General features: G+C 40.3%; 1 protein-coding gene across 1 annotated transcript; it reads left to right on the top strand.

Annotated features, from left to right (window-relative positions):
* Window positions 1–7,588: 7,588 nt before the first annotated feature.
* On the top strand, window positions 7,589–8,925 carry LOC116148670 (calcium/calmodulin-dependent protein kinase type 1-like). Its single transcript, XM_064477181.1, is given in 1 exon segment — window positions 7,589–8,925. A coding segment is annotated over 1 exon segment (1,137 nt). The 5' UTR covers window positions 7,589–7,701; the 3' UTR covers window positions 8,839–8,925.
* Window positions 8,926–12,780: the final 3,855 nt, after the last annotated feature.

Below are 12,780 nucleotides of genomic sequence, written 5' to 3' on the forward strand. Positions count from 1 at the left end.
GAGTCACTCCCAAGAGCTTACCATCCAGTTAGGGTAGCAGCAAAGGCAAATACATAAATAGATTAGACCAGGCAAACTATGATAAATATAACAAGAGAGGTTGACCAGAGGTGTTCCAGAGATTCAGAAAAGGGACTTGTCACACTGAGTTGGAAAAATTACAAAAGGCAGTTTCTTATTAAGAACTCACTATTAGGTGTATTAGGTATTCAATAAATGTTGAAAATTGCTAAATGAGATGGGCTTGGACACAAGCCTTAGAGGATTGGTAAGAGTCACAGGCAAAGGCATGGCAAAGACATTGTAAGTGGCAGCTGCCACCGGTAACCAAGCAAGCCGGGTGAATAAACCCATCATCTTCCCTTCATCCTTCCACAATGTCACACTTGGCAGGGCACACCAGGGAGGTGATCGACTCTGAAGCAGCAGTGAGTAGGAAGTAGAAAGTATTTGCACGGTGAGAGGCAGCATCGTGGGTGGGGCCCACAGAATGGAGGTGTGATGTGTAATGAGAGATGGGGCAGGAGCCAGAGGTGGAACCCAAAACATGGGCCAGGGACCAGAGACTGGGCCAGCAAATGAAATGACTGCATACAGACACCCCAGACAGGGTCGCTGGGTCCCTCCCTGTGACTCCATCTCCAGATGGGCACTTAGGCCTGGTACTCATTATATATTAAGCACTTGCTGTATGCTCAGCATTGTGCCAGGTGAGAAAAAGATCCAAGAGAAATAGATGAAATGGTCTTTGCCTAGGCCGACCTTATAATCCAATTGAGTAAATGAGAGTGAATAGAAAAGAAACAAGAGGAACATATACGTATGAGAACAGTTGTGCGAGTCCATGTGAAGTCTGATGAGTTGTGGGAACTCGAAAAGAGCTGGGAAGTTAGTCCCAGCTCACTTTGTACATGTTGAAGGGTGCCTGGCTGCTCTAGGTGGTCATGGGAAGCATGATGGAGGAGATGAGGAGCGGCCAGAGATGGGCAGGCAGGAGAGCAGAGGCTTGAGCTGGGGACCATCTGCCCCCACCTACAGAGCTGCTTACAGCCCCAGCACCTTCAGTTCCAGCCCCAGCACCTGTGATTCTGGATGAGCAGGGGGCTGAGTAGGTCTGAGGAGGCTTCTGGGCTAGTGGTGTGCAGGAGCCGGCTTGCACAAGCTCTCACTTGGGAGAGCCGACACGGTGCGTCGTTCTCAACTCACTTTCATGTGACATTATGTTGGTTGCTTGAAATCCACCATGGGGAATATTCACACCATGGACATCAGCAAATGCTGCAAATTAAGGAATTTGTTTCCACCCTAGATTTCTGACTGAGTAGCACACTTTGCCCCACGGCCTGTTTACCCCTCTGATTGAATGATAGAGTGATAGAAATAAATCTTGACCTCCAAGGAGAATTCTCAACCTATATCTGATCAAGATCTTACTTTTTTTTGAAATAGTTCAATAAACAGTTCATTTCAAACAAACATGTACTTTGGGGCACCTACTGCTTGGTAGGTATGGTGCCGGCACTGGGAACCCAAATATGAGTATGATACAGGGGTGAGGAGACAGGGACATGCAAATCGGCGGCAGAGTAAACTGGCGAGGGCTTTGATGGAGGTATCTGCAGGTTGCCAGAGGAACACAGGAGGGGGACTGGACTGGAGGGACAATCGGGACAGATTTTCCCGAGAAAGCTGCCCTTGCCCTGATTCCTGAAAGAGAATTCCAGGCAGAGGAAACCTACCAGCCAAAGTGAAATGTTTGAGGGCTTTCTGCTCTGTGCACTCTCATTTATAAGACTGGAATGTTTCAGGCTCTGTTCTTAACACACAAGTAATGCATTAATACATTTTCAATGTTAAAAAAAGAAAACAACCCCAAATCTCTTTAAATGTTCCCAATCCCATTTAATTCTCAGAAGAAAGTACTGGAACTGAGAGTTCCTAATTGGTTGTGTATCTCATAGACTTTTTGCTATGTTGTTGTATGTGTGTGTAATTACAGAATACTTTTAACATTTGTACACATGGTAATAGGCTATATGCATTGATTTGCAAATTCTTTTTTTTTTCCACCTGAAAATATGTCTTGGAGTTCTTTTGATGCCACTGGATATAGATTTACCTCATTCTTCTTAAGTGGTGTGTAGTATTTCAGACCCCAGATGTATATTCTAGGCCATCTTGTTACTGATGGGACTTTAGATTGTTCTCAATTTTTTGTGATTACAAACAACGCCAGAATGAAGATCCCTGTCTAGACTTCTTTGGGCATGTATATGAGTGCTTTTCTACACAAAAATTGTAATTATTGGGTCATAAGGTATAAATATTTAATATTCTAATAGGTGAATTATCTTTTTCAATGACTTAGCAATTTAGTCTCCCACTAGTTAATTTTCCACCACCTCTTGCCTTGATAAAGGCTATTATCATGTGTTAACTTTTGCTACCTTGATGGGTATAAAAATGAAATATCACTGTTTTTTTAATTTAAAAAAAAATGTTATTTTTGAAGATAGAGATTTTTGCCCTGTAAAATTCTAGGTTATAATTATCTGACTGTGAAATTGGCTTTTTTTTTTTCTTTTGGTGTACAGTTCTATGAATTTTAACCCATGCAGAATTAAGATACCTTCTTCTCTTTCTTAACACCCACCAATCACTGATGAAATTCTCTATCACTATAATGTTGTCTTTTTGAGAATGTCGCATGAATGGAATTATATAGTTTGTACCTTTTTAAAGTTGGCCTCTTTTACTCAGCAGAATGCTTTTGGGATTCATGAGAGTGTTACATAATAATAATTTGTTCCTTATTATTGCTAAGTAGTATCCCACTGTATGGATGTTCCAGGTTTGTTTATCCATTCACTGACTGAAAGACCACTTGGGGTGTTTCTGGTTTTTGGCAAGTACGAATACAGCTACTCTAAACGTTCGTGACCAGGTTCTCATCTCACTATATATTTCCATTTCTCTAGCGTAAATACCCAGGAATGGAATTTCTGGGTCAAATGATAAGTGTCTGTTTAACTATAAGAAAGTGTCAAACTATTTTCCAGAGTATCTGTGCCATTTTGCATTCCCACCAGCAGTGGATGAGAGTTTCAGTTGCTCTGCATCCTCACCAGCCTGCTCTTGGTCACGCCAGTATTTTTTAGCGTAGCCATTCTAATGGGTGTGTAGTAGTATCTCATGGTGGTTTAAGCTTGCATTTCCCTAATAGCCAATGATGTTGAGCACATTTTATTTGCCATCTTTATGTCCTTTTTGGTGATGTTTCCAGATCTTTGGCTCACTAGTTAATTGGGTTGCTTTTTTATTGTTGAGTTTTGAGAATTTGTTATAGATTATGGATTTAAGTCCTCTGTTGGAATTCTGATTTGCAAATATTTTCTCCCAGTTTTATAGTTTGTTTTTTCATTCTGGGAGAAAAAGTTCTTAATTTTGAAGGACTCTAATGTATAAATTTTTCTTTCCATGGTTATGCTTTCTGGTGTCATGTTTAAGAACTCTGAATAATCCAGGTCATGATGATGTTTTCCTCTAAAAGTTTTACATTTTACATTTAGATCTATTATCAATTTTCAGTTAATTTTTGTATAAGATTTGATGTACAGAGCAGCATTTACTGTTTTGCATATGGATGACCAATTGTTTCAAAACCATTGGCTAAAAAGATTCTCCTTTCTTCACTGAATTGCTTTTGCACCTATGTTAAAAATTAAATGGACATTTTTTTTTGTGTCTATTTTTGGACTCTATTATGTTCTGTTGGTCTCTTCCTTTATCCCTTCACCAATACCATACTCTTTTGAATACTTTAACTTTATAGTAAGTTTTAACATCACATAGTTAGATTCTTCCAACTTTATTCTTTTCAAAGTTGCTTTGGACATTTTGAGTCCTTTGCATTTCTATACAAATTTTAGAATTTTCTTGTCAATACCTGTGAAAAGGCCTATTGAGATTTTGAATGGTACTGAATTAAATCTATACATAGATTTAGGTAGAATTGATATCTTTGTTATGCTGAATTCTCCATTCCATGAACGTGATATGTGTTTCCATTTATTTAGGTCCTCTTTGATTTCTTTGTTCATCATTTCATAGTGATTCTGTACATATTTCTGTATAATAGATTCTGTACATGTTTTGTAGGATTTATACCCTTGTAAGTATATTTAATATTTTTTAAGCTATTGTAAATGATATGGTTTACTTCATTTCAGTTTCCAAATGTACATTGCTAGTATATAGACATACAATAGATTTTTTTGTGTTGACATTGTATCCAGCCACCTTAGTAGTCACTTCATCCTAGAAGTTTTTTGGTAGAGCTCTGGGATTTTCTATATAGATGATAATGTCATGTGTGAATAGGGACAGTTTTAGATCATCCTTTTACATCTATATGCATTTTATTTCTTTTTCTTGTGTATTGCACTGGCTGAGACTTCCAGTATTATGCTAAAGGAGCGTATTGAGAGTACATACTCTAGTCCTCTTTCTGATCTAGGGAGAGTGTATCTTGGGGGAAATCTTCTACTATTAAGTATAATATTACTGTAGGGTGGTTTTTGTTTTATAGATGCCCCTTGTCATGTTGAAGAAGTTCCCTTCTCTTCCTAATTTGCTGAGAGTATTTGTCATAAATGGATGCTATATTTTGTCAAATTCTTCTCTGCATGTAGATCTCTGATAAGATCACATAGTTTTTTTTTTTAGATGGTTAATATGGTAAATTATATTATAGATTTTTGAATATTAAATCAGACTTGTACTCCTGAGTTAAATCCCAGTTAATTGTGGTGAATTGTTCTTTTCATATTCTGCTATATTTTATTTGTTACTATTTTGTTGAGGATTTTTTTCCATCTATGTTCATGAGGAATATTGGTCTGTAATTTTCTCTCTCTTTTTTTTTTTGTACTGTCTTTTTGTGGTTTGATGCAGTATAATGTTGGCCTTAAAAATGAGTTGGAAAGTGTTTCCCTTCTGTTTTCTAGAAGAAACTTGTGTAGAACTGGTGTTACTTCTTTAAATTTTTGGTAGAATTTTACAGTGAATCCTATCTGAGCCTGGAGATTCTTTTTTGGGAAGATTTTAACTAAAAATTCAATTTCTTCAGAGGTTGTAGGGTTATTCAAGTTATCTACTGCATATAGAGTGAGTTTTAGTAGTTTGTGGTTTATAAGGAATTGGTCCATTTCATCTAAAGTATCAGGTCATTGTGCAGGGTTGCTTGTATTATTATTATTATTATTATTATTATTATTATTATTATTATTATTATTAATCATCCTTTTAATGTCTTTGGGGTCTGCAGTGATACTGCCTTTTTCATTCCTGATATGGGTAGTTTGTGTCATCTTTCTTCTTCTTTTTGGTCAGTCTTGCTAGAGATTTTTCAATTTTATTGACTTTTCTTTAAGAACAGCTTTTAGTTTTAGTGATTTTTCCCTATTGTATTTCTGTCTTCCGTTTTATTGATTTCTGCACTTACTTTCATTATTTACTTTCTTCTGCTTAATTTGTGTGTATTTTACTCTTTCTTCTAGTTTCTTATGGTAGAAGCTTAGATTATTTGATACTTTTTTCTCTTTCCAGCATAGGCATTTTAGTGCTATAAATTTCCCTCCAAGTACTGCTTTAGCCATGTCCCACAGATTGTCATATGTTGCATTTTCCTTTTCATGCAGTTCTACTGAGACTTTGACCCTCTTTGATCTATGGGTTACTTAAAACAATTTTTTAAAATTAACGTATAGTTGATTGAAAATATTATATTAGCTTCAGGTGTATAACATAGTGATTCAACATTTTAGAGATTATACTCCATTTAAAGCTGTTATAACATATTGGCTATATTTCCTGTGCTGTACTATATCTTTATATTTTATTTATTTTATACATAGTAATTTTTACCTCTTAACACCCATGGGCTACTTTTAAGTGTCTTAAATTTCCCAGTGTCTGGAGATATTCCTGTTAAATTCTATTTATTGATCACTAGTATAATTCCATTGTGGTCAGAAAATATACAAAAAATTGTATGATTTCAATTATTCTAAATTTGTTAATGTTTTATTTTTTGACCCTAGATGCAGTCTTTGGTGAATAATCCATGTTCACTTGGAAGACGTGTATTCTGTTGTTTCTAGTTAATGACTAGATCTAGCTGGTGGATGATGTCAGTCAACTTTTTTGTTTTCTTGCTAATTTTCTGTCTACTAGTTCTATTACTAAAGAGGAGTATTCAAATCTGCAACTAAAATTATGTGTTTGTCTACTTATTCCTTTATTTCTGTCAGTTTTTGCTTCATGTATTTTGAAGCTCTGCTGTTAGGTATACACACATTTGGGACTGTTATGCCTTTTTGGTAAATTGATACTTTTAGTAATATGCATTATTTCTTTGGGAACTTTCTTTGCCCTGAAGCCTACTTTGATGTTAATATAACTAGTTGTGGTAGGCAAACTCTAAAATGACCTCCAATAATCTTCACCTTCTGGTATTCATTCCCTTTTGTGATTCCCTCCTCTTGAGGGTAGGTGGACCCTAGTTACATGCTCCCAACCAATAGGAGACAGCAAAAGTGATGGGATGTTATATCCATGGTTAGGTTATGAAAGATTGTGATTTTTGTCTTGCTAGCAGACTCTCTCTCTTTCTCTTTCTGGTTTTGATGAAGCAAGTTGCTATGGTGGAGAGACCTCCATTACAAACAGCTGAAGTGTTCTCGAACCAACAGTCAGTAAGAATTGAGGCCATCGGTCCAGCAGCCATCAAAGATTTGTATCCTGACAACACTGTATTTATTAGTCAGGATTCTTCAGAAAAACAGAACCATATATCCTATTGGGTGGCCACGAGCGAGCCGCTGGAGGGGATGGCTGCCATGATCTTGCTTGGGCTGGTGGAAACCTCGGCGGCGACCCCTCGTGGGCCTCGGCGCACGATCACAGGTGGCGGGGACGGGGACGCTAGGCCACGGAGCCCATCTGCAGAAGTGACCGCGAGCTACAGCTCCACGACCCAGACGCGCCTGGGAAACTCCCTGGCTTGACTTCCCTACTATCTCATCCCTCCACCTCCATCAGTCTCCTAAACCCTTCCCAGGGCGTAATTCCCGTGGCGGGGGCCGGGGGGAAGGGGTGGATAGAGCCCTTCCCTAAAGGAGCTCCCAGAACTGGTCTGAAAGAAACTCAGCGAGGCCAAAGGGTGAAACTGGCCAGCTTCCTGCACCACACAGACGGGCTCGAATTCGATTCCGCTTCTGACCAACTGCTGATTTTGAACCCTTCATCTCTCTGTGCCTCAGTTGTTCCTTCTGTGAAACTGGGACCCTGTCGGGAGACGAAGGTTGGGAAGAGTCCAGCGGAGGACAGGACCTGAACTAAGGGTTCCTTGGGCTCCCCCCGCCCCCTGCGCCCCTTCCCCAGCCCCGGAGCGGAGCCTCACCTCCCAGTCCCTAGTCCCTCCGGCGCAGGCTCCTCCTTCACTGACATCAGAGCCGCAGGCGGGAGGAGGGAGCCAGCCGAGCCCGAACCGAGCCCCAGCGAGAGAGCGGGCGGGCGGGCCGGGCGCGCAGCAGCGGCGGCGGGCGTCCGGAGCTCCGCACCAGCCAACTCGGGCTTCCCAGCCAGCCCCGCGGCCGGGCAGCCGCAGGAGCCCTGGCTGTGGCCGGGGGGCAGTGGGCCATGCCAGGGACAGTGGAAGGCCCCATCTGGAAGCAGGCGGAGAACATTAGGGACATTTACGACTTCCGTGATGTTCTGGGAACAGGGGCCTTCTCGGAGGTTATCCTGGCAGAAGACAAGAGGACTCAGAAGCTGGTGGCCATCAAATGTATCGCCAAGAAGGCTCTGGAGGGCAAGGAGGGCAGCATGGAGAATGAGATCGCTGTCCTGCACAAGATCAAGCACCCCAACATTGTAGCCCTGGACGACATCTACGAGAGCGGGGGACACCTCTACCTCATCATGCAGCTGGTGTCGGGCGGAGAGCTGTTTGACCGAATTGTGGAAAAAGGCTTCTACACAGAGCGGGATGCCAGCCGCCTCATCTTCCAGGTGCTGGATGCCGTCAAGTACCTGCACGACCTGGGCATCGTACACCGGGACCTCAAGCCAGAGAATCTGCTGTACTACAGCCTGGATGAAGACTCCAAGATCATGATCTCCGACTTTGGACTCTCCAAGATGGAGGACCCCAGCAGTGTGCTCTCCACGGCCTGCGGGACCCCAGGATACGTGGCCCCTGAGGTGCTGGCCCAGAAGCCCTACAGCAAGGCGGTGGATTGCTGGTCCATTGGGGTCATCGCCTATATCCTGCTCTGTGGTTACCCTCCCTTCTAAGACGAGAATGATGCCAAACTCTTTGAACAGATTTTGAAGGCCGAGTATGAGTTCGACTCTCCTTACTGGGACGACATCTCTGACTCTGCCAAAGACTTCATCCGGCACTTGATGGAGAAGGATCCAGAGAAGAGGTTCACCTGTGAGCAGGCCTTGCAGCACCCGTGGATTGCAGGAGATACGGCTCTAGATAAGAATATTCACCAGTCGGTGAGCGAGCAGATCAAGAAGAACTTTGCCAAGAGCAAGTGGAAGCAAGCCTTCAATGCCACGGCCGTGGTGCGGCACATGAGGAAGCTACAGCTGGGCACCAGCCAGGATGGGCAGGGACAGACGGCGAGCCACGGGGAGCTGCTGACATCAGCAGCCGGGGGGCCGGCGGCTGGCTGCTGCTGTCGAGACTGCTGCGTGGAGCCTGGCCCAGAACTGCCCCCCACGATGCCCCCCACACTGCCCCCCACGCTGCCCCCCCAGCTCTAGGGGCTTGGATCCGGGGTCAGGAGCCCCTGTGTGGGAAGGGTCAGGGGCAGCCTGCTCCCCCTCCCTCCCTGAACTGGCAGGTTACCCGGCCCCAATTTTTCTCTACCACACCTCCACTGCATTTTCCATACAAATGTTTCTATTTTATTGTTCCTTCTTGTAATAAAGGGAAGAGGTTAAAATATATATATATAGTTAGGAACTGGCTCATGCGATGTGAATATAATTTGTCTGAGTGTGGATTTCTTTAGGTTCATCCTGTTTGGGGTACATTCAACTTCTTGAACATTTAGATTTTTGTCTTTTGCCAAACTTGAGATGTGTCCAGCCATTATTTCTTCAAATACTTTCTTAGAACTTCTCTCTTTCTTGTTCCCTTCTAGAACTCTGATCACACAAATATTAAACCTTTTGTTGCTGTCCCACAGGTCCCTGAGGCTCTCTTTTCTCCTGATCGTTTTTCTTTCTGTTGTTTACATTGGAATATTTCTACTTATCTGTCTTCAAGTTCACAGACTCTTCTGTCATCACCAATCTGCTAATAAGTCCATTTAGTTAGTTTTAAAATTTTACTAACATTATTTTTCAGTGCCAAAATTTACATTTAGTTCTTCTTTTTATCTTCTATCTTGGCTAATTTTTTTTTTCTGAACATTTGTTGCAAGAGTTTGTATTGCTCTTTTAAGCATTTTTATAACTGCTTTAAGGTCTTTGTCAGATAATTATAATATCTGTGTCATCTCCTTGTTGGTGTCTATTGATTGTTTTTTCCCACATGAGTCAAGTTCTTCATGATTCTTCATGATTCTTGATATATAAGTTCAAGTTGTATTTTGAATATCAGGTTATGAGACTCTGGATCTTGCTTGGATATTGGATATTTTTAGATTTGGATTGGATATTGGATCCATCTTATATGGACATTGTTGATATCTTTATTTTTGTTTTGTGTTAATTGATGATTAGATTTCGACCTTCTGAGGTTGTGGTTACAATGCAAAGTTTCATCTTTGCAGTGCTGTCCAGATCTGTCCCATGAGTGCACCACCAAGTGGTCATTTCTGGGACCCAAGTGGAAGTCTATTGGTTAGCTCAGTTCCCAAAGTCTTTAATATGCTTATTAGGATTACATCCAAGCATGTGGGGTTGGGGTGAGCCCAGAAGCTCATCGGATTACTGTCCTGAGCTCTTTCCTCTCTGTGATCTCAATACTTCTCAGTTCTCTAGGGATCACCTTTTCGGTCTTCCATGCCGTTGTGGTGTATCTGTGGTCAAGTGGTAGGAAGACAGAATGAAAGCAGAAAAAAAATGTTCATGGAATCCCTGCTCCACTGAATGGTGAGAAAATTTCTCTTCCCTTAGAGTCTTAGTTCTTACCAGCTACCACTGCTACTCTTATTATTACCATCCACTGCAATAATATATTGCCTAGCAGTGCAGAAGATGAAGAAAAACGAGAGAAGAAGCTGAAGAATTTCATAGCTAAAAGGTCGAGGGCTACCTTGACAATTTTTCTTTCTCAAAATTGTCCTGACTGTTCTTGGCAATTCTTGGCATTTATATTCTTTCATATGAATTTTAGAGCCAACAAATCTTTGGGATATTGATTAGAGTCACACTAAGTTTATAGATTAATTTGGAGAAAATTGTCATGTATACAATTTGAGTCTTCTCATCCACGAACATGGTATATACTTTCATTTAGTCAAGTTTCCTTTTATGTCCTTCAGGGAAGCTTTATAGTTTTTTAAGTAAAGACTTTGCATACATTTTATGAAGTATATTCTGAGCTATTTTTTAGTTGTGTTGAAATTTTGAAACATATTGTTTTTACTTTATTTTATGCTTGGTTATTGTAGATATATGGGCATGTTATTGATTTTTTATGCTTATCTTATACTCAGGGTTTTACTAAATGTACTTATTAGTTCCAGTTGTTTTTCAATTAAATCTTTTAGCTTTTTTTGGTACATGATCATGTTTTCCATAAATAATGACTGTTTTTATTTTTTTATTTCCTGTCTTTCTATTTCTTTCTGTCTTATTTTTGTTGTTGTTGTTGTGTCGACTAGGAATACCAGTATAGCGTTAAATTTAGAGAGAAGAGAAAAGACCTTTGTGTTATTCCAATTTTATTGGAAATTCTCCTAAATGTCACCATTAAGTATAATACTTGCTATAGATTTCTAACAGATTGCATTCATCAAGTTCAGGAAGGTATTTTGTATCTCTGTTGGCTAATATTTTTAAAATTACAAATGGGTATTGGAATTTATCCAATGATTGTTCATAATCTAATCAGATGGCTGTAAGTTTTAATCCTATTAGTTATATTCTAATGTGGAACCATCCTTGTTCTCCTAGGATAAACCCTATTTTGTCATAACAAATTTCTTTTTATGCACATAAAGATTCAATTTTTTAATGAGTTATTTGGAAGTTTTGCATGTATCCTTATAAATGAGATTGGCTTATACATTTTTTCTGGTAGTGTTTTTAACCTAGTATTGATATCAGAGTTTTGCTTACCACAGGAAATAAATATTCTCAGTTTGTTACATCTCCATCTAGAGATGCTTTAAGCATTATACAAGCAAACACGTGTATTACTTCATTTTCCTCTTTTTATAAACAAATGTTTATACATACATATACGTATGTCTATATATGTATGTATGTAGCCCCTTTGTTTTTACTTAGCTATATGTTTGTTAGATCATTTCACATCAGTAGAAAAAGAACTTTATCGTTTTTAAATGGCCTTATGATATTCCATTGTGTGCATGAGCTTAATTTATTTAATCTGTCCTCTACTGGGAGACTATCAGAAGCATTTCTATAATGCACAAGTGCTTGTATATAACATCATGCACACAGGTGAAGTTTATCTATATGATAAACTCCTAGAAGTGGAATTGTTGGGTCAAAGGGCACATGTGCTTGTGATTTGGATAGATTTTGCTAAGTTACTCTTTATAAAAATTATCCAAATTTATGCTCCCACAAGAATTTCTGGGTCTCTTTTCTACTGTTTCCAAACGTTTTGATATTTGGCAACCTGATGGGTGAAAAACAGGTATTTCAGTATAATTTGAATTTGTATTGTGACTAGTTAAAATTCTACATTTTTCCAGTGTTCCTTATAGACAGGGGTGACAATGTGATATGTTTCTACCAATGAGATGTAAGGAAAGCCATTGGGTATAGCTTCCAAGAAAGCAATTTAAGAGGAAGTTGGGTGTAGACTCAGCCTAGTCACTGCCTTTTGTCTCTTCCCTTCTCCTGTCTGGAATGAAGTAAGTACCGTGCTAAGGCAATGAGCACTCACTAAATGTGACTGAGCAGAAAGAGAAATGGACTGTTGGGTGGGGCAGGGAGGACGTTTTAAACACATTCTATCCCCCAGATACCGAATAAGTGCCTGGATCACAGAAGGTTAGAGCAGGAATTTACCCTACAGGTCAGCTCATCCAGGGCCTCCCTGTCACAGATGGGGGCACTGAGATTAGGAAAAGTGAGGTGACTGGGTTGTGCTGTCACTGAAACAGCCAACACTCACTGCCCCTTCCCAAGCCCTGAGCAGAGTGAGTGATGGTTTTTAGAAAGGGCTCATGAAACTGGGTATATGGAGGACCAGAGAAAGAGAAGTGTGTCAGTGAAAACAATGATGAACCTTTTCAGAGGAAAACCGTCCAACCTACACTTGTCAGATGATGAACTCAACAAATGAAGTCCATCTCATAAAGCAAGAAGACCAGAGCAGCCCAGGAAAATCTATCCTTCACTTTCTGCTATAGAATCAAATCCTGTAGCTTGCATGTCATGAGCGCTACCCAGAGTCCTAGCTGGTCTCTGTTCCACAGTCTACACCTGTCATTCTCTATCCTTCGTCTCCCAGCTGCGAGGCCACTTCAGGTCCCTTAGCCCTCTCTCTGTCCTGAG

Source organism: Camelus dromedarius, chromosome 21 (assembly GCF_036321535.1).
Source record: "Camelus dromedarius isolate mCamDro1 chromosome 21, mCamDro1.pat, whole genome shotgun sequence".
Classification (NCBI taxonomy): Eukaryota; Metazoa; Chordata; class Mammalia; order Artiodactyla; family Camelidae; genus Camelus; species Camelus dromedarius.